Genomic DNA, 21,168 nt, shown 5'->3' on the forward strand with positions numbered 1-21,168 from the left:
GTGTTTACTCGGGTGACGTATCAGTTTCCATACAAACTATTTCAAAGCTTGACAGAGGGGGGGCGCTCGACGTGTTTATGACGTGGCGTTGTGTGACGTCATCAAAGTGTGTCGGCGTTTCTGATGATTGTGCCGACGTGGTCCAGCTCGGAGGTGAGTGATTTCTGGAACTTGCTGTAATGATTGAGGTTCGACAGGTTCGCTGGTCTCGCCTCAAACACTTGGATAAAACGACGCAGTCCGGCGGGCTCGGAGCTGCTGGAGGAAGCTAACGGAGCTAGCTGCTACAGAGCTAGAGCTACAGAGCTAGCTGCTACAGAGCTAGAGCTAGGGCTACAGAGCTAGCTGCTGCAGAGCTAGAGCTAGCTGCTACAGAGCTAGCTGCTACAGCTCTGTTAGGAGGTTACTTTGAGACGTGTGTCATCTATTACAGATTGAATTAGCTGGCTCTGTCGTAATAAACATGTCTGTTGTATGACAGGACGGTTTGCCGGTGGCGGAAGTGATCAACCCAATCGCGTAGCGATTCTTTGGGGCTCGTAGTGATCCTCTGGGCTGAAAGGAGAAGATGATGGAAGAAAGCGGGATTGAGAATACGCCTCCTGCTAGCCCACCTCCTGCTAGCCTGCCTCCTGCTAGCCCGGTGCCTCCTCCAGCTGCTGCAGGGAGCTTCCCGCCCATGAGCACAGGTACGATCACGTGATTAAACGTGGAGGCCCGACCTGTGGAGAGGAGCTAAACTCTGATCTGTTTCAGGTCTGGCCGGCCCTCTGCCCCCCCCAGCCTCCGCCTCCGGCTCCATCACTCACCTCCAGGTGTCCACCGCCCCCCCACCTGTCCCCTCCCTCTCACCTGCCCCCCCCCGGCCTCCTGTCCCCTCCCTCCCACCTTTCAGCAGCCCCCTGACCACAGCCCACCAGTTTCCTCTTCGCTCCACGCATGCCTCCCCTCTCCTTCCTGCCGTGTCTCCCTCTTTGCCTCCTCTGGCCCCGCCCATCAGACAACCTCCCCCCTCGGCTGCCGGCATGACGGCCCCCCCCATGGGCCCGCCCGTATCCAGCTTCTCCATGAGTGCGGGCTATGACATCACGCGCGGTCATGCGGGTCGAGCACCACAGACTCCCCTGATGCCAACATTCTCCGGCGCGACGACCATGCCAGGTGAGCCCCCCCCCCCCCGGCGCCGCTTTAACCTCAGGCCATCGGAGCTTTCCACCCGGAGCCGCTACCGTCCGTCGGGTTAAGTCAAACCGCAGTTCTTGCTGTGCGTTCCAGGCGTGATGTCCGACCCCCTGGTCCAGCAGCCAGCCGTGACCGGGGGCTTAAATACTGGATCTTCCATCACCTTCCCAGAGCAGCAGGACGACCCCAGGGGGGGGTCCGGAGACAACGGCGCCGGCGGAGGCATCTGGGGGTTCTTTAAGGTAACGCCACTCTCTCACTCTTGAGCGTACTTCCATCTTCGGGTCACGTTGACCACAAGAATCCAGAACCTGCTGGTTCTGTCCAGGCCCCTCTGCCTGCTTCCTGTTCCCCAGGAAGTAGACCCCACCCGGCCCTCAGGTGACGGTGGAGGTGCCGGATGAACTTTGACCCGCTGCAGTTTGTGTTTCTGATGGGAATCGGCCGCTGTGAAGACCCAATCGTTTGATTTGCCGGTGCAATAAGCCTCCCGTCCTCGGCCATTGTCCGCGTGGACGGCTGTCCAGCTCCGGGTCGCGACCCCTGCACAAGATGGTGGAGCGGCGCCGCCGGAGACGTTTAAACAGACACTGACCCGTTGGCTCTTTGTCTCAGGGAGTCGCGGGGAACCCCGTTGTGAAGACGGTCCTGGACAAAACCAAGCACTCTGTGGAGTCCATGATCACCACCCTGGATCCTGGCATGGCGCCATACATCAGTGAGTCACCGGGGGGGGGGGGGGGGTGACCCGACCCGACCCGACCCGACGAATGACGCCGTGTCGTTGCTCCCAGAGTCCGGCGGGGACGTCGACATCGTGGTGACTTCGGAGAAGGAGGCGAACGTGGACGCCGTCAGAGACGCCTTCCAGGAGGTGTTCGGGATGGCCACGGTCACCGGCGAGCCCGGCCAGTCCAACATCGCCCCGCAGCCCGTGGGCTACGCCGCCGGCGTTAAGGTCGGTCAGCACCGAGCGCACGGGTTTTGGGTCGCGCGCCCGTAAACGACGCTGTAACTCGGTTCACCCGCAGGGCGCTCAGGAGCGCGCTAACGGGCTGCGGCGGGTCGGCGCCATCCAAGACAACCAGGCCGTCGTCGCCGTGGAGAACTTCATCGCTGAGCTCTACCCCGACAAGTAGGTGGCGTCATCCTCTCACGATTAACCCTTACAGCGCCGGCCCGGCCCCGAGTCGGACCGCCGGGTAGCCGTTTAACGCTAACCTGTAACAGCCGCGCTCGTTGCGTCCAGGTGGTTCGACATCGGATGTCTCCTCCTGGAGGACCCTGGTCACGGCGTCCGCATCGAGGTCTTCACCCAGGCGACCCCTTTGGACCTGGACCTCGTCCAGCAGGTACGGCTGGTTCACCCCCCCCCACGCTGTCGGGTCCACTCTGTGGAAAGTTACGCGGTAACAGAATCCAGATGACCGGTGGGTCCGAACGCCCTCCCCACCCCCCGACCCCCACGCCTCTGTTGATGTTCTCTGTGCAGGCTCAGGCCCTGACCCCCCCTGACTACAGCCTGCGCTGGTCGGGCCTCCTCGTGACGGTGGGCGAGGTTCTGGAGCGCAGCACGCCCAACGTCAACAGAGCGGACTGGCACCAGGGCATGACGGGCATGGCCCGCCCCCGGATGATCCACAGCGCCGCCAAGGCCCTGGCTGGAATCTACAAACGGCGTCTGCCCCCCCAGGACTGAGTGAGGAGGAGTCGTTCCAGTTTGAGTTGCAACGCTGGGGGGGATGGAGACATGTCTGACGGGACAGCACGGTTCCTCATAGGACCCGGTCCATTTCCGTGTCCGTACGGGGAGACGTGGACATTCCAGAAGGTCTCTGCTGAGCAATGTTAAAGGAAAATATCTATACCTATATCCGGTCTGTCCCCGTGGCGTTGGGATGGACGGGAACAATCTGAGTTCCGAGCTGAACCGGTTTTTAAATGCTAAACGGCGTCTCTCGGTGCGTCCTGCACCTTTTTATTTAAATTAATCCTGAAAGCCCAGCATGGTGCCACGCCCTCCTCAGTCTGGCGTCTTCCTGCCGCTGCGGCGGAAGGTTCATCCACGACGGCTAACAGCAGCAGGATGCTAACAGAATATTACTCCGTATATTTGTCTTAATGTGCCTTGTTACACAAAAATAAATCCCCTTTCCATCTGGTTCTGGTGTTTGGAGTGAATCCCAGAATCCCATCTGATAAGATCAGAGGAACAGAGAGAGCATTCCTGAGAGAATTAAACTTATTTATGACGCTCAACGAGAGAGATACAGGTGGAGAGAGAGACGGAGATAGAGAGACACAGGGATACAGAGACGGAGATAGAGAGACACAGGGATACAGAGAGAGAGAGAGAGAGACGTAGGTAGAGAGACACAGGGATACAGAGAGAGAGAGATGGAGAGAGAGACAGGGACACAGAGAGAGAGAGAGAGATAGAGAGACACAGGGATACAGAGAGAGATGGAGAGAGAGACAGGGAGAGAGCGAGAGATAGAGAGACACAGGGATACAGAGAGATGGAGAGAGAGACAGGGAGAGAGAGAGAGATAGAGAGACACAGGGAAACAGAGAGAGAGAGATAGAGAGACAGGGATACAGAGAGAACATATCTTGATAACAGATTTTGAGGTGAACATTTTTCACACAAGCGATAAATGGTTTAAACACCGATAACGACTGACGGCATTAAACCAGAGACGGCGTTTATTATCTCACCTGTTGCCAGGTGCATCCAGTCGTCAGGGAGGAGCCTCTGACGGCAGTCGTGCGCTTTCATTGGCTGCCGTCGGATCAGCACAAACACAACAGTCAATAAACAGGTTCACCGAGTTATTGCTCATTTATACGATTCACATTTAACCTCGTTTACACGCCATCGTCCCGCGGTCTCTAAGCAGTAGAAATCAACCGGGGGGGGAGGGGGGGGGAACCCTCCCGAGGTCGTAACCATGGCGACGCCCGAAGCGCGTCTCATGTCTTATTCCTGCGGTCCCCCCGCAGGGTCAGGTGCTGCAGCTGGTGCTGCAACACCTCGGCGTCCGCCGACTCCTTGACGCTTATTCTGTCCAGGTCGAGGTAGTCCAGAGACTTGGACTGGACGCCCGTCCCTTTGAGGAGACAGAGCGGCAGCGGCGCGTGCAGGCTCTTCCCGGGTCCCCCGCGGGACGGGGACCCGAGGACGCCGTCGCTGGAGCTGGGCATACGTCTCCGTCTGCGGCCGTTCCGGGCGGGAATGTCGTAGGGTTGGTAGGAGCGACTTTTGCTTTTAAAGGTCCGCGAAGACCGGTGCGTCCCCAAGTCCACGGGCTTCGGGACGGTGGTCTGGGCGGAGGTGTCCTCTGGGACGGAGCCCGTCTCTGGGGGGGCCGCCGACCACTGGTGGGCCAGCTTCAGCAGCTCCTCGCCAGTGGTGAAGCCGACCAGGTAGTTGGAGTCCATGTGGAGGATCTGGTACCCCGGGAGCGTCCCTCTGTTGGGGGAGCACGGGGTGCTGGCGCAGCGGGGTCTCTCCGTCCCCGGCTTCAGCGTGGCTTTGACCTCGGCGGCGGCGGGACGAAGGGGGACGTGCGTCCTGGACACTCCGGGGATGTCCATTTCCATCCTCGCAGACCGTTCCCCTGACTGACGAAGGTGACGGAAAGAAAACCATTTCAGCAGATAACAACGGGCCAGACCCGCCAGACCCGCCAGACCCGCCAGACCCATTACGGTCCAGCTGGTTCTGATGTCTTTAGGTTCTAATAGAACCGTGGAATAGACAGTAGGCTACCTGGACAAACATCAAAGCAGTAGATCACAAGATGAATGTCAGAGCTGGGTTTTAAGCTCTTTATACCTTTCACAGGTAACTTAGCAACAGGAAGGAGGCTCAGATCCTCACTCTGGACCTCATTGAGCAGGTTTATGTCTATATAGAATTTACATAACACGAACGAGAACACATTTACGGTCCTCTTGGGTGGGCGCTTATCTCGTAACGCGCAGGGCATTGTGGGTAATGAAGTGCAAGATGTAACGTAGCTGTGCGGCTGTGACGAGCAGCGTTGCGGATTGGGAAGCGATTAAGACGGAACGCTGAAGGTTCGTTCCTGTCCGATCGCTTGGAGGAGTCCCGGTACCCCGTACCGGTCCGTGCCGGTCCGTGCCGGTCCTTACCGGCGCGTACCGGCCCACCCGAAGCACTGGAATGAATTACACTGGGGGAAATAAGAGCCTACGTCATGCCCACCACCCCCAAACCAAAATGGCATCCTACATCTTGTACAAACAAAAAATAGAGTAAACAAAGACACAATCACGGACTCACGGTGATTACCGACCCCGGTGCAGCACATGTGACCCCCCCCCCCCCCCGCGTCTAAAGGCCCCGATAACGGAGCCGTGAGAATGCTGCCTCCCCCCCGCAAAGAGCCGCACGGCATCTCCGCAGGCCTCCGGTGTTCCTCCGCGGAGACGGGACGCACCGGAGGGACGCCGTTCACTGACCGTCACCGGACACGCGGCGGAGTCTGAACCGGATGAACGCAGAACACAGACCTGATCCCGGAACGTCCGTCTGTCCCGCCAGCAGGTACGCTCCACGCTTCCGCCTCTGCGTGCGTGGAGTCACCGCAGATCCTCGCCGCTCCAGCTCAACGGTGACGTCACTGGGAGGGGACGAAGCACGCGCACGCACACGCACCCCCCCCAAACAAAACATAAATACGACAGAAAATAAAACACGAATAAGCCACAGGTGAGAAGCGGACCAACGGGAGACTTTTATTCTACCGGCATTTAAAAATCTACTGTTTGTAGAAACCTGTAAAAAGTGACGTCAGAAAAAAGGACCCAGGTCTCCAGAGTCCGGATGCGCTTTCACACCAGCCCAAACGGAGCGGATTATCCGAGAAAAGGAACTCTGGTCCGTTTAAAGGGGAGCAAACAGTGGCAGTGTGAAAACACCCTCCTGCTTGGTCACAGAGTTAAATATAATACATATATACAACAAATTAAACTACTGCACTTAAATATTTAAATCCAAGTATCCTTTAAATACTTAGATTTGCGTGTCCGAGGTCCACGCGTGAGATTCTGGCGCCCGTAAGCAGCTTTCCGGAGAACAAAAAAAAAAACACCACACCACACTCGATTGAAGAGTCCCTCAGAGTACAGTGATTGATTTTTAATGGCTTGATACACAACTATATAAAAGTTCATAAAAATTCATGCACTTTCAGTGTAAATTCATTTTGAAATATAGAGAAATGTATGTACAACAGTGTGAACCGTAACAGTGACTTCATTCGGTTGGGTGGTTCACTACAAGTATACTTGGCTGCATAGAAACATCGACATTATTATTGCCTACGTAGAACACAAAACAAAATGGAGGTTAAAGAAAGATTATGTGAAAGTCTAGTTTATTCGTGATCTAACAGGAGCTTCTCGCGAAGGACGGCCGCCGTCTTGGCTCCTCCCAACGAAACGATTTCCGGGAACGAGTGAGCGAAACTACCGTTGGAGAAGTTTCCCTTCACCGGCGTCGCATTCTGAAAGCATCATCTGTTACGCAAAGTCGCTCACAGAACAACAACAAAATAAAAATGCCTGAGTTGATGGGGGGGGGGGAGGGGGGGAGAAGTCGAGCTAGAGATCCCGAAGCCTGAGGAAGAAGACCACCGATTTACAAAAATGTACAACAGAAGGAAAAAAAAAAAAAAAAAAAACAAAGAAAGAGAAATCCAGGTTTGCTTGTTTTTCTTTGACCCCCCCCCTAGGACATTAAATAATCCACACCAGGTGGACAGAAGAAGCCGCTGAGGACGTGAGACGTGCTGTAAATGAGGTACTTTGAGGTGGTTTAAGCCTGAGCCCCGATTGGACCGAACCGAGACGCCTTTTTACGTCAAGCTCATAGATCGGACTCGTTCGACCCCCGACCTCTGGAGTTAACACTTAAATTAAGGTACGCAACAACATTAACGATGAGACGGGGACAGTCAAGCACAGGATCCAGTGTCGTGGGTTGGGTGGGAGGGAGGATGAGGCAGCGCTTGGGGGGGGGGGGGGGTCGACTGTGTCCGTTTCCAAGGTTTAAGAAATGTCTAGAAAAATAACTAAATTGTGCTGCATGCTGTCGACCATGTAGCTTTTAAACTCTTAAATACAAAAATACGCCTCCATTTTGTATCGGCTCCTTGGCGTCTCCTCTCCCAGGCGTCCGAAGCGAGGAGGTGGCAGCCATGCTGAACTGACTGCGATGCGGCGCTTCAGGTCGGGGGGGGGGGGGGGGAGGAGTCCACGCTTCCTGTAAGGCATCGGCTGTTAGCTCTTAGTCTATGGCTGCTACTGGCAGACCCCCCCCCCACCCCCCCCCGGCGGTCTCTGCTAGGACTTTCGGCCGCTCCAGATTTGCTCCGGCGTGCTCTTGTGGTCCGACGAGTAGTCGAAAGGCGAGCGGTGTCCCAGGGGCGAGCGGGCGTCGTAGGGCGAGCGTTGGTCCCGGGGAGAGCGGGGCCCGCTGGCCGAGGCCCGCTGCTCCGCCTGCCAGTCCGAGCCGTAGCGGTAGGAAGGACGGTGGTCCGACAGCGGATGGTCCTTCGCGTCCAGCCGGTGGTCTCTGCTGGGGCGGAACTCCTCCAGCTTCCTGTGCTTGCTGTCGTTGTGGTATCTGCAGACACAGCAGCGAACGTTACGGTCCCCCTGCTAGCGCTGCGCCTAGCCATGCTAACGTCGGGGGAGCCGGACCCCATCACTGGTGTCCCCCCCCCCCCCCCCCCCCGCTTGCATTAAAGAAAATCCGCAAAAGACAAACATCTTAGATCCTATTTCATTCACGCAACCCAAAATGATCTTGCCCAGTCTGGATTCGCTGATTGATCACGGATAATCATATCTGATTACGATGGCTGAGACAGGAATCTACTAAAAATATAAATACCCTTTATTTGACAAAAAGCCCCCCCCGAGGTATTGAAGCGGGCAGAACTCCCGTTAGAACTAACCGTCTGTGAACAGAGGAATGAGACCCACGTCAAAGACGTCTTTGTTTTCACCGTTATCTGATCTGTCGTTTGATATAACGAATATAAAAGGAGACTCTTTGATCGGACGGCTCCATCTTTTAAACGCACCCACCTCCGCCCCGGCGTTGCTCACCTGTCCTGTCTGTCTCTGTCCCTGTCCCTGCTGTCTGGTCTGTAGTGGTCTCTGTCTCGGTGGTCCTTGCCGTTGCTGAAGGAGGAGTACGGTCGTTTCCTGGTCTCTGCCGCCGGCTTCCTGTGGGACTCGGCGCCGTGTCTCTCCTTGCTGCCGTCGTGGTATCGACCCGAAGGCGGGTGTCTCTCCGAGCTGCAGCTGTCCCTGCTGCTCTCGTCCTGCTGAGCGTTGTCCTTCAGCCTTTCGATATCTGAAGACGAAGCCCACAGATGAGCCGGTCCTTTGTCTAGCACACCTTGGTCTCCCTGCTAAACAGGAAATGGGCGTACCTGCGTGTTTGTAGCCGTGGGCGTTGATATTTCGAGTGTTCTGCTCCAACGCCTGAAAAACAGGATCCGGATCGTGATGGATTTGGATGGGACGTGACACAGGGACAGAATGTCCACTAACCTGAGCGCTCTCCTGTCTTTTCTTGATTGCGTGCTTATATAATTTATGCAGCTTCCTGGCATCGAACTCGGTGAATTTGGAAACAAATATCCACAAGTTTCTGTTAAGAGAAAAGACAGGCGGGTCAGCGCGCGTCCAGGAGCACGGGGACAGTTCCGTCTGGGCGGGACTAACTTCCTCCACTGCTTGATTTGGTCGGGGTTGGAGTACTCCTGCAGACACTCCGTGATGTGGTCTCCGATCTTGATGAGACACTGTCGGGTGTGTTCGAGCTGCTCGCGCTCCGACAGGCCCTTCTCTGGTCGGTCCAGCTGCTTCAGGGCGGCTTTGACCGGCCGCATCCTCTCCTTGCACTGCAAAAGCAGAGGGGACAGTCAAACACAGAGGGGACGGTCAAACACAGAGGGGACGGTCAAACACAGAGGGGACAGTTAAACACCCAGGGGACGGTCAAACACAGAGGGGACGGTCAAACACAGAGGGGACAGTTAAACACAGAGGGGACAGTTAAACACCCAGGGGACGGTCAAACACAGAGGGGACGGTCAAACACAGAGGGGACAGTTAAACACCCAGGGGACGGTCAAACACAGAGGGGACAGTCAAACTCAGAGGGGACGGTCAAACACAGAGGGGACGGTCAAACTCAGAGGGGACGGTCAAACTCAGAGGGGACAGTCAAACACAGAGGGGACGGTCAAACTCAGAGGGGACGGTCAAACACAGAGGGGACGGTCAAACTCAGAGGGGACAGTCAAACACAGAGGGGACGGTCAAACACAGAGGGGACGGTCAAACACAGAGGGGACAGTGAAACACAGCGGGGACGGTCAAACACAGAGGGGACGGTCAAACACCCAGGGGACAGTGAAACACAGAGGGGACGGTCAAACACAGAGGGGACAGTCAAAGACCCAGGGGACAGTCAAACACAGAGGGGACAGTCAAACACAGAGGGGACGGTCAAACACAGAGGGGACAGTCAAAGACCCAGGGGACAGTCAAACACAGAGGGGACAGTCAAACACCCAGGGGACGGTCAAACACCCAGGGGACGGTCAAACACCCAGGGGACGGTCAAAGACCCAGGGGACATTCAAACACCCAGGGGACAGTCAAACACAGAGGGGACGGTCAAAGACCCAGGGGACAGTCAAACACAGAGGGGACAGTCAAACACCCAGGGGACGGTCAAACACCCAGGGGACATTCAAACACCCAGGGGACAGTCAAACACAGAGGGGACGGTCAAACACCCAGGGGACCCACCACACTGAAGGTCCTCTGGTCCAGCTCCTCAGACTCCTCAGACGCGTTGTCCCCGGCGGCTGTGATGTGGACGACGCCCACATCACAGGGTTTCTTCGTTCGCTCCGTCTTTACGTCACTCTGAGGAGAAGACATGAATTCCTAACCTTCACCTCGTCCCTTCTGCTCCTGGACGGAGACGACGGCGGACTTTACCTTCTCCGTGCTCTCCTCTTGCTTGTGGACCGCCTCCTCTTTCGTCTCCTTCACCTCCTTAATGTCCCAAGCTTCTTCCTTCTTGTCTTCTTGTTTAATGTCTTTTACTTGATCCTCCATTTCCCCCGAGGAAGAACCCTCTTCCTGCTCTGGCTCTTCGTCATCGTCTTCGTCGTCCTCCTCGTCCTCCTCCTGCTCCTGCTCCACCATCCGATCCGCTCGGCCCCGTCTGCTCGGCGGTTTTCCTGGCGACGCCACCTGAAAGGTTCAATTTAAGAGGTTTAATATTTCAAACCGGAGCGATTCGCAACGGCACAATATCTAAACATACCTTTTCCTCCTCAACGTCTTCATCTTCCTCCTCTTCCTCCTCCTCCTCCTCCTCTGACCGCTTGTCTGACGAGGGCTCCGAGGACGTGCCCTTCGTCACATCGTCCATCTTGGCTGGCTTCAGAGATTTGCTCTTCTTATTTCTCGGTTTCCTCTTCCGTGAATTGGCCTACGGACACACGTAGCTTTGACCCGATCCACGACGTATCGATAAGCGGCCGATCGGACCCCGCGGCCTTCCGATACTCACTGTCCCCGCTTGTCTCTGGGTGTCCCTCTTGGCCAGGTCCTTGCTCAACAGCTTGATGAGGTAGTCTGCTCTGGTCTGCAGCTGCTTGGCCTGAGGCTTCTTGTCAGGGTCGTCTGGTAGGAGCTGATCAATAACAGGTAACGGGGCCGTTATTGATGAAACGTGTTCACCCCCGCGGATGAGATATTTGCCCTTGAAATCACCTTGTGAGTCAGATTGAGGTCTGGGTCCATCTTGATCATCTCCCAACTGCCGTAGCCGTACTCATAGATGCCTATGAGGAGGCTGGAGTCGTCCTCCTTCCCCCACTCGATGTCAAAGTGGGCTGCTTTCGAGTGGCACGGAATCACATACCTGCACAGAGACACGGAGACAAGATGAGGACGCGCACTTAAGACTTTTGTCCCGGGGGTTGATTTAGGAGAGGCGTTTGTTTCGGTGCCGCCGGCGTGACGTCCGACATCCTGTCTGCTTCGTTCACCGACATCCGGGGCTGCAACAACTCCCAGATTACCCGAGTCACGGGGCCCCCAACCACCGGACCGCGGCCCGGCACCCGGTACCGGGCCCTGAGACATTAGCCACCGGGCTGGATTGACTATTAAGAGTCTCACAAGCGTTTTAATCTGAAAGATTATCCGGCGTAACATTCCCCCTGTTAATCTACTTGGTCAAGTGATACGTTACTAAAAAAATAAATAAACCGGCCCGTGGCGGGAAACCGGTCGGAGACCCCTGATCTGGAGCGCAGCCGGGCTACTGGGCTTACTTTTTCCTCTCCTCGGGGTCAGCAGGAATGGCCTTGTGAAGCGGAGCCAGCTCTTCCTCGTGTGAAATGACAAGCTTGGCGTTGACCTGGACTCCGGAGATCCGGAATGTCGGGCCTTTGACCTTCCCTCGCCTGCCTCCTGAAAAACGACGGCAGAACAAGGATCAGGCTTCGCACCGTTGTCTCCTGCAAGAACAGAGCCGTTTCACCGACGTGCTGCTCCAGTTACCCGAGATCTTCTCCGGTCCACAGGGGTTCTCCCGTAGGGTTCTCACACAGCCGTTGTGAACCGTCTCCGCCAAGCGTTTCAGGTCGTGCTCAGACTTATCCACAAGTTCTGCATCGCGGGCAATGGCGTCCAACCTGAGGGACGACACGTGCAGCGCTGACTGGCGTTGTTGCTGGCCCGCTCGTCGGCGACGGCCACCGATCTGATGCGCCTTACCTTTCCAGGGGTCCTCCAAATTTTTTGTAACTCTTGACAAACCTGTGCGTGGATTACAGACGCACGATCAGAAACACGAGCTAGCAGCAGGTTAGCAGCCAACCCGGTTCGTTCTCCCGTACTCTACCTCCGTATCTCCGCGTCGCTGAAACCCTTGATGTTCTCCCGCGGAATGGTCCGAGGCCGTCCTCGCTTCTTTGGCCTCTTCCTGTCCGAGGGGGAGTCGCTGTCCGACCCCGAGTACCTCCTGATGCGACTCTGCCGGCCCTCGCTCGAGTTAAAGCTTATCTTTGAACACAAAGTGAGTGAAACCACCTTCAGCGAGGGAGAACTCAAACCTTAAATCTGGAGTTCCTTCTACGTTTGACTATCCCTGTACCTGTTTGGCACAATTCCTCATGCGCGGCAGCAAATAGATTTCCTCCAGCTCCTTCTGCCTCTCCTCCTCCTCCATCCTCCTCCTCTGCTCCCCGGGAATGATATCGTCCCAACTCCGGTGACTGCGCTCGGAGTCGATGTCCATTTCCTCCTCCTCCATCATGGAGAAGTTGGCCACCTGTCCAGTCCAGGAAGACCCACTGTGACTTTGCATCAGCGCTCTAACATCCAACACTTGCCACATTCGCGTCTCATCTTCACACGATGCGACCGTGAACCCGTTCACGGTAAGAACCGGTTCTCACCTTGAACTGAGAGAGCAGCTCTTCTCCCACCGTGGAGGGTCCGGGGTCGTTCTCCCTGGTCTCGGCTCGCTTCAGGATCTCATCTATGTCCATTTCCTACAGCAGGGTGTGATATGCTGGTGTATTTCTGACCAAAACATTTTTTTTTTTTTTATTACATACAGGTACATGAAGCTTTACCTGAGGCTCCTGCTCCTCGCCCTCTGGCTCTTTGAAAAGCTCCTCAGCGCCAAACTTAAGAATGGCAGACAGTTCCTCCTTGTTGAATGGCGCAGAACTGTACGTAATAAAGCAGAGCAAGGCGGGGCCTCTTTACGATCCGACAAAAAACGAAAAGCGGTTCCGTCAGCTTTAACTGAAGAGGACGACGGAAGCAGCAGAGGCGGCGTCTCCTTGCCTGGAGGGAGCAGCGCCGGTGTGCAGGACCGTTTTCCCCGTGGTGTCCATCCTCTGGATGACCAGGTGGTCCAGCACCATCTTCTTCTTCGCCCTTTCTATGATGTCCTCCTCCACCGAGCCCTTTGTCACCAGACGGTAGATGTTCACCTGCCACATGAGCGGGACAATGGGTTACGTCCAGCTCCATTAAAGGGTTAAAACATCCCATTACATTCACCAAACCTCACGGAGAGCTTATAACATGTAACATCTAACTTATAACAAGCCGTCAGTTTGAACACTTTACTCTTAAGGTATAATAATGTTCTCTTAAAAGTTGTAATTTACTGTGAAAACACAGTGACAGCTAGCAATTGTAGCTAGCTCTGTAGTATCACAGCGCCCCCTACCACGAGGCAGGAAAACTGCGTGACTCACCTAGTGTCGGTAGTAAATAGAGACAGCAATATGGTCTCACTGCTAGCGTGTAGCACAGTTAGCTAGCGATTGATCAATAAACACACACACACACACACACACACACACACACCTGTCTCTTCTGCCCAATCCTGTGGGCCCTGGCCTGGGCCTGCAGATCATTCTGGGGGTTCCAGTCTGAGTCAAAGATGACGACCGTGTCAGCAGAGGCCAGATTGATCCCCAGTCCGCCGGCGCGCGTCGACAGCAAGAAGCAGAAATCCTGGAAACAGGGCGGAGGCTCACGATGAGAGGGTGAAGCCCAACCTGGATTCGCTCCGTCCCCCGTCCCCCCGACAGAACTCACCTCTGAGCCTTCAGCGTTAAAATGATCCAGCGCCTGCTTCCTCATCTCCCCTTTGATGGAGCCGTCTAACCTCTGGACACAGTTCCCATTGAGAGATCTCATTTCAGATTTTGTGTGTGCAAGCTGAATGAAATTCTTCGAGCGCTTTTCTCAGTGTGGAAGCCGAGCGGCGGTCGAGCGAGAGCGTAGCGCCACTACCTGAAAGAGGAACTGCCGGCTCCTCAGGTACTCGGCGAGGATATCCAGCATGCGTACCATCTGGGAGAAGATGAGAACTCTGTGGCCCCGCTCCTTCAAGCGTCCCAACAGTTTGTCCAACAGCACCAGCTTCCCACTGCTGCGGATCAGTTGCTGGAAAAAGAGAAGCGGGGGGGCCCGACATTAATAGACCGTCCTAAAACGGAGGAGATTGTTGGTACTTTTCAGTAAATTATTTATTATTACTTTTGTCAGTTTCAGTTTATTTCAGTGACAGAGGGCAACAAACACGCGAGTGTCGGGCGAATGCTCAGGAGGGTTCTGGTTCTGGTTCTGGTGTTTGCGTCTACCTGTAAGGCTTCAGCTCTGTTGAGGAAGTCGATGTCCTCCGGGTGCTTGATAAGGTAACAGTGGTTACAGCACTTCTTCAACTCCATCATAATGTTGAGGAATCCAGACGTGCTGCCTTTGGTACCTTTACTCAGAGCCTTGTAGTTCCGGGTCAGGATCCACCTGAGCGCAGAGACACGTGCAATCACACAGTCAGACACAGGGGGGGGCAATTACACCTGACCCCAGTGGCATAATGAACCTTCCTGACTGATGTCTGGGGACCCTGAACGGCTGAATTCACATCAGTGTAACTTGCGATGCTAACAGCACTGCTAGCCGAGGTAGCTAATGACTCTAAATGCCTCGGCTCGTCCGTGGTTTGTGTGTAATCTGCAGGAAGCGTCGGGCTCTTACTTGTAATACTGTTTCTGTATAGCACTCATTTCCACACGGAGGATCTGCTCCACTTTGGCAGGAAGCGATTTCTCCACGTCCTTCTTGACGCGGCGCAGCAGGAAGGGTTCCAGCTCTTTGTGCAGGCTGGTGTAGCCCGAGTCCCTTCCCTTCCCATGATCTTCTTCAAACAGCTCCCAAGAGTGAAACCTTAAAGAATAAAGGCTAGTTTAGGCTAATCCTTAGTTAAGATGATATAGGCTAAGACATAATGCGCCGAGCTCCTCTCCCAGAAAGGCAGAAATCTTGAACGGAACCTAAGACTCGCAGGTTGGGTTCCGTCTTCACCCGTAAAGCGATTTGAGAAACCTTTTCTGTTATGATCTGGCACTATAGAAATAAAAATGAATTCCGGGAAACCGAAAGCATTGAAGGTCATCTCAAAAAGGATGCAGAGACATCCTTTAAATCCTTAAAATAACCCGGAACCACAGCCGAGTGATCATCGAGGAGGACAAACTGAGAACGCTCTCCGCTTCGGTTCTCGCCGCGGCGAGAAGGAACCCTTCGCGTCGCAGCTCGTGTGACCTACTTCTCTGGCATAATGAAGTGCAGCAGGGACCACAGCTCTTTCAGCGAGTTCTGCAGCGGCGTTCCCGTGATCAGCAGCCTGTGATTGGACTTGAAGTCCATCATGGTTTTGTAGAGGAGCGAGTCGTCGTTCTTCAGTCGGTGCGCCTCGTCCACGCCGATGAAGGCCCAGGCCACGCCTCCCAGGAACGACTGCGGGGGGGACACGCACACACATCGGTCGCAGGCTTAGTGACCGAATCGGCCACGAAGAGCATCGCGTGAACAAACCGGCGCCGGGCAGCCGATGCTGACCTTGTCTTTAAGGAGGATTTCATATGTCGTGAGGAGGATGTTAAATTTCATTCTCTTGCTGTGGACGTGCATCCACTCGTGTGTCCGGATCTATGAAAAGGAACAGACGGGAGAGACGCAAATACGTTCAAATATTAAGAGTCACTCTTTGTTGAATGCATCCCAAACATGTTTACCTTCAAATATGAAATAGTTTCTGGGTAACCAAACACACCATGTTCCTGCTGCTGATGTCTCCCAGGTAGACCACGACGTTCATCTGAGGGGCCCAGAGCTGGATCTCCCTTTGCCAGGAGGTCAGCGTGGAGAGCGGCACGACCAGCAGGAAGGGCCCGTACAGCTGGTGGTCATTGAACATGTAGTTGAGCAGGGAGATGGTCTGGATGGTCTTCCCTAAACCCATCTCGTCGGCGAGGATGCAGCTGTTGCCTCTGCGAAACGAGACGGAAGAGGGACATGGCTGCCGTCTCCTGCCGCGCGCGTGTTTCGTGCAAAATAAAAAGCGGACGAGGAATTCGGGCTGGATTCGTACTTGCACCAGGAGTGAGCCATCCAGTTCAAACTGTCCAGCTGGTAGTCCCGGAGCTCCAGCCCGTCGCCCCCGATGTAGGACGGCTGCTTCTTCATGGGCATGAACCTGGGTCTCTGCTTCAACACCTGCAGAAAGACGGACACGGGACATCTGGGACACGACTTCCTACCGTCGCCATCATTTCAGAAGCTGAAAGGTTTTGAGCGTTACCTTGCAGTCTTTGGATGGAATCGACTTGGACTGGTTTCTGCTCATGTAGTCATCAATGCATTTCTGGAACTTTCTGGAGATCAGAGCTCCGTCCTCCCAGCTACACTCGGAGTACGACAGCCCCTGCCACTTGCACAGGTAGTCTGGGTAACCGGCGGCCGACTTCTGATTGGAATGTCCTGCGCAACGGGAATTCAGAGGCGTGTTAAGTTTTGCCAGTCCAATGAGGACGCGTTTCACGCAAACAGCTCACCAATGATTCGCTCCACGAGCTGATATTGGGAGTGCAAGTCATCCATCATTTCCTCCTGACAATTGAAGTATTCTATATCCTCGGGGGAAGCACTCTTTAACCTGGGGAGACAAAGAAGAATGAGAGACGAAGGAAAAAAGCAAGCCTTCTCTTTTTGTAATCAACGATTGATGGGAATCCCTGAAGAAAATTAAAAAAAATAGCTTGTTATATTTGTCTAAGTACAGTATTTATAATAGAGCAACAAGCTCCGTGTTCATTAAATAACGCTCTGACCATCTCCTCTTCTCCTGGTCCTTCTTCTTGAAGTTGTCCAGTTTTTTCATGCCCTTGACATTCTGCAACTTGAGCGTCTCCTCCGTCTCCCAGGTGTTGTGAATATGGGCCCAGTTCTTCCACTTGATCAAATACTGGAGATCCCCCGCCTCTTTGTTAGGATTGAAGTTGGCATTGGGGTCCCCGTCTGCTTCGACAGCATATACAGTGGTCACACTTCCTGTTGCTGTTGGGAGGGGGGGGGGGGGGGGGGGGCATAACCACATACTGGATCAAATACACGGGACGTTTAAGTTCTGCCACACGAGATTTAAACCGCCTCCCCAAACAAGTATCCACCATTTCCCCTGTAAAGTCAGCGCGGATGACACAAGCAATGCTTGTCATACCTTTTTTCCTTGCTATTCTGCTTTCCATCACTCTCTCCAGCGTTTCAAACTCGTCTTCTTCGAGCTGGGGCACATCTTCACCCAGAACTTCCACCAGGTCGTCCGAGTCCGTCTTCAGGTCCTCGTCCTCCTTGTAGCTGATGTTGACTGTAGCCTGCCGCCGCGGGCCCGCGGACGCCATTTTTTTGTAGCCGTCATCCTCGTCCTCAGACGAAGAACCCTTTTGGGCTTTCTTTCCCTGGATGCCGCTTTTCTTTCCATTCCGAAAGTTCATCCTGAGAGGTAATTAAGGTACGGAGTTGAAGTGAAGTCTCATTACTAATAGGTAAACCCCGGAGCGCGTGAACCGCGGAACCCCGGCAGCCACAGAGTGAAACATTCACTTACTTGGTTGGAGGCTTTCTGCTTTTCACTTTGTGACTGGGTTCATAGTCTGATGCAGTCTCCTCACTATTGTCCTCTGCCGACGAGTCCGATCCAGAACCACTGCCAGAGTCGGAACCGGACCCGGAGTCAGAGGAGCCTGAATTTCTTCTTCTTTTGGACCCACTTGACGAGTTGGAGTCATCACTACTCGATGAGTCCTAAGAAACAAAGAAATGACATTCGGATCGGTTCGGCAGCAGATGCTCCATTCAAGTATGTGATATGTCAAAACATTCCCGGTCACAAAGCACAGACGGAGAACAAACCTCGTCAGATCCACTGTTGGAGGAGCTTTGTCTTTGTTTCTGATGCTGAAGCTGCTGTTTCCTGAGCATAGCAGATCTTTGCACTGCTAGGATACTTGGGTTGGACTTCCAGAACTGTTAGCAACGGGCAAACCAGAGAACAGGTAAACAAAAAACACACAAAAAAAACCAGCCATAGACTGCTGAACACCAACAAGAACATTCAAAGTAGCACATTGTGAATGTTTGATTTTTACCTCGGCCCCATCGATGTCTGACTTATTCGGCTGCTCCATCTTCTCCTTGGATTTAGTGTCAGAATCTGACTGGCTGCCCGAGTCTGAACCGCTACCTGAGCCGCTGCTCCCCGATTGGCTGCTGCTGGAGGAAGAGCTCGAGCTGGAGCCGGAGCCCGACCCTGAGCCTGATCCAGAACCGGACTCGTCATCTGAATTACTGCACAGAGACACCACCCATTTAGGGTATTAGTTACCTCCTGTGTGTTGCGTTCAGAGCCCCAGAATGTCTTTGCATACGCAATGAAAAATCTGAAACCACATTGTTAGTAAGTGTGCCTGAATTTTACATCTGATTGGAGATAAACGTATTTATTTGTAACTCTGAGAACAGAAGCACCACTGAATGAATACTACAAAAATATTTCCTGTGAAAACAGCTATTGCAGATATAATCTGTGTACTGTATGCCTGTGTGCTTTAAGAACACACTGTGTACTGCTTCCAGATTCCCTGCATGTGAAGCCTATCTGATTTATCCACTGATGATGCTAGAAAAACTCAACCTGTGTTGGTGTGGACACACACACACACACACACACACACACACAACTCCCACCACAGCACAACAACAACAGCAAAAACACATCTGGCCGAAGGTGCAGAGAAGCGTTAAAATGTGTAAATATGAACTACTTGATGAGATTCATGCTCCTACAAAGCACGTGTGAAATTTCACAGAACGGCCTGCAGAATGAAATCCCGTCACGGGGACAAACCGGACCGGTCAAGGTGTCACGACACGTCGTTGTCCGTCTTCGGTGTCTGCCGGCACATTAGAAGGCGTGATGCACGATACATGTCAAGCATCAAGCCGCTTGATGTAGCCTCATCTGCTGCGCTCGTTCTTTAAATAAGCCCTCCGGTCGCTGCTACAGTTATCGCCCGGTCGTAGGTCGTACAGCCGAACGCGCGTTACTACGCCACAACCGTTCCACACAACGCCAGGGCACGCCAGTCACACAAGACACCCGAGTCAGGGCTGTTAACTTGGAAATGTTATTGCGGCAGTTACGTCTCTTTCAAGAACGATCAAGCATCGTCTCAATGCGGTGTGTAATGGTGCGACGCGTAAACAGCAGGAAACAACAACAACATTGGCATACTATTAGACATGAGCAAAACATAAATGACACTGTTCAACACAAAGAAACTGGAAATGACACCGCGGTGAGACGACATAGCGTATGTACCGTGTTCTAGGGTTAGTTATTAACGTACTTCAATCAAGTATATTAAAGTACTTCCATTTAATTGAGAGTTTCAGCATGAAGCCCACTAAACGGCTTCCACCGTTTGAGTGCTTCTAGTCTTATAACGTAAACTCACCAACACTACAGAATTTCATCGTACAATTGTATAATGACAATAAAACTCATGTTATATGGATGCTTCTTCCTTTCATCTGTTCTAACAGAGGGATGATATCGGTGAAGACGGTAAACTAGTCGGACGCGTTTCCTCCTTTAGCGTCTCTCTGTCTCCGCCCGTCTCATAAAAGGAGTGTCTGTCCCCGAGGACCGATCCTCGGTTTTACTTTTCGACGTTATTAACAACGTCGCTTTGCTTTTTGAACCGATGGTGATCAGCGACAACTGTCTCGCTTCGCTCTGCTGCGCGACTCAGCGGTACCCCCCCCTTGTGCTGTCTGACAGGCGTGTGCATCAACCCCCTACTCTCTGAAAGCAAGGGCCAAATGTACACACTCCCTACTATCAATGTTAGTCGTAGCCTCAGAGACAACACATAAAAGATATATTAACATTCACAACACAACTGTGATACACTATTATGACAGACGATCCATTTCCTTACCTTGATTCTCCACTGCTGTTGCTGACACTTTCGCCTTCATTGCGTGCAGCCATATTAAAGTCTAAAAATATAGACTTCCTCGATAACCTCAAATATTATTATCTCCCACGTCGGAATCCTATAAAAGATGGTAAATAAACATCGCCATTAGAAACGCTAAGCTCTACCTAATTTAAGGCACAGCATTGTTTACCAGCAGTGCGTAAAAGGGAGCACTGAACCACAAATCCTCGTGTTTACAAAGTAAAGCGTCCAAGTTTAGCCAAAGAGCTATCCTGCGGACCCTGTCAGTAATTCCGCGCGATATCGAAGTTATTTATTCACTGCATTTTATAATTTTATAGCGGAACGGTTACGCATACCGGGAGTACACCGAAACACGCATTTTTGTGTGTATCTCGATTTTAAACGAGCTCAAACAGAGCAGCGCCGATGGACGCAAGCGAGCTACCCGCATCTAATGATTAACTTTGTTCCCGTTCAGCAGAGGCCTAATCAGGCCTCGTTAGCCGCAGCGTGTTCGCGTCCACACACACGGCGCTCCGTGGGCACGCTAAATCGACATCTTGCCCTTAGAAAAAGAAAAAAAAAGTATAAAAGAAAACTCTTCCGCCAACCATACAAACAAAAAGTACCGTCACTCGAGAAGGAATTCAATCTTAGTGTGGCTACAGATTAGCCTGTAGCTAACTAGCAGACACCGGCTAATGACGCCAAAATCAGCTATTGGCGGGGTAGGTTAGCCGCGATTCATAGCGGCACAGCCAGCGCTTCGTCCGGGAAACAATATACCGATACAGCGGCCTTTACGCCATGAGCACCAGCTTCCTGGTCCACGCTACGGAAGAATAGTTGTACTTACGGCTAAGTGCACGTATAACGTCGTGGCTAGCGCTAATTTTTTTTGTCATTGTTTTGGTATTAAGGGATTCTGGTCTGAAAATCACTGAAAAGGGGAAATGAACAATCAACGTTATTGTTTGTATTATTATGATATTATTCTAATATCGGAGCGCTTAACCCGACTAGCCGGTTCCCT

The 21,168-nt window shown here is 53.3% G+C and overlaps 3 protein-coding genes across 3 annotated transcripts; 1 reads left to right on the forward strand and 2 right to left on the reverse strand.

The window, feature by feature from the left end:
• Positions 1 to 81: 81 nt before the first annotated feature.
• Positions 82 to 3,343, forward strand: prrc1 (proline-rich coiled-coil 1). Its single transcript, XM_068752775.1, has 9 exons — positions 82 to 153; positions 482 to 689; positions 757 to 1,161; positions 1,276 to 1,424; positions 1,798 to 1,900; positions 1,977 to 2,140; positions 2,214 to 2,317; positions 2,432 to 2,534; positions 2,675 to 3,343. The coding sequence occupies exons 2-9, from the start codon at positions 569 to 571 to the stop codon at positions 2,879 to 2,881; spliced, it is 1,356 nt and encodes a 451-aa protein (XP_068608876.1). The 5' UTR covers positions 82 to 153; positions 482 to 568; the 3' UTR covers positions 2,882 to 3,343.
• Positions 3,344 to 3,430: 87 nt separating this feature from the next.
• Positions 3,431 to 5,826, reverse strand: macir (macrophage immunometabolism regulator). Its single transcript, XM_068752776.1, has 2 exons — positions 5,722 to 5,826; positions 3,431 to 4,806 (listed from the first exon to the last, which is right to left on the reverse strand). The coding sequence occupies exon 2, from the start codon at positions 4,783 to 4,785 to the stop codon at positions 4,156 to 4,158; it is 630 nt and encodes a 209-aa protein (XP_068608877.1). The 5' UTR covers positions 4,786 to 4,806; positions 5,722 to 5,826; the 3' UTR covers positions 3,431 to 4,155.
• A 1,728-nt stretch (positions 5,827 to 7,554) lies between these two features.
• On the reverse strand, positions 7,555 to 20,280 carry chd1 (chromodomain helicase DNA binding protein 1). Its single transcript, XM_068752669.1, is given in 34 exon segments — positions 7,555 to 7,837; positions 8,305 to 8,575; positions 8,655 to 8,706; positions 8,776 to 8,875; positions 8,950 to 9,128; positions 10,045 to 10,146; positions 10,571 to 10,738; positions 10,820 to 10,942; positions 11,023 to 11,173; positions 11,589 to 11,724; positions 11,818 to 11,951; positions 12,034 to 12,075; positions 12,161 to 12,321; positions 12,413 to 12,589; positions 12,717 to 12,812; positions 12,897 to 12,993; positions 13,114 to 13,262; positions 13,645 to 13,794; positions 13,879 to 13,950; positions 14,077 to 14,229; positions 14,427 to 14,589; positions 14,824 to 15,012; positions 15,395 to 15,585; positions 15,688 to 15,777; positions 15,902 to 16,118; positions 16,220 to 16,344; positions 16,430 to 16,608; positions 16,683 to 16,783; positions 16,959 to 17,184; positions 17,348 to 17,622; positions 17,735 to 17,931; positions 18,040 to 18,153; positions 18,276 to 18,474; positions 20,130 to 20,280. Coding segments are annotated over 34 exon segments (5,115 nt in total). The 5' UTR covers positions 20,183 to 20,280.
• Between the last annotated feature and the right edge of the window lie 888 nt (positions 20,281 to 21,168).

Source organism: Brachionichthys hirsutus, chromosome 19 (assembly GCF_040956055.1).
Source record: "Brachionichthys hirsutus isolate HB-005 chromosome 19, CSIRO-AGI_Bhir_v1, whole genome shotgun sequence".
In the NCBI taxonomy this organism is placed as follows: Eukaryota; Metazoa; Chordata; class Actinopteri; order Lophiiformes; family Brachionichthyidae; genus Brachionichthys; species Brachionichthys hirsutus.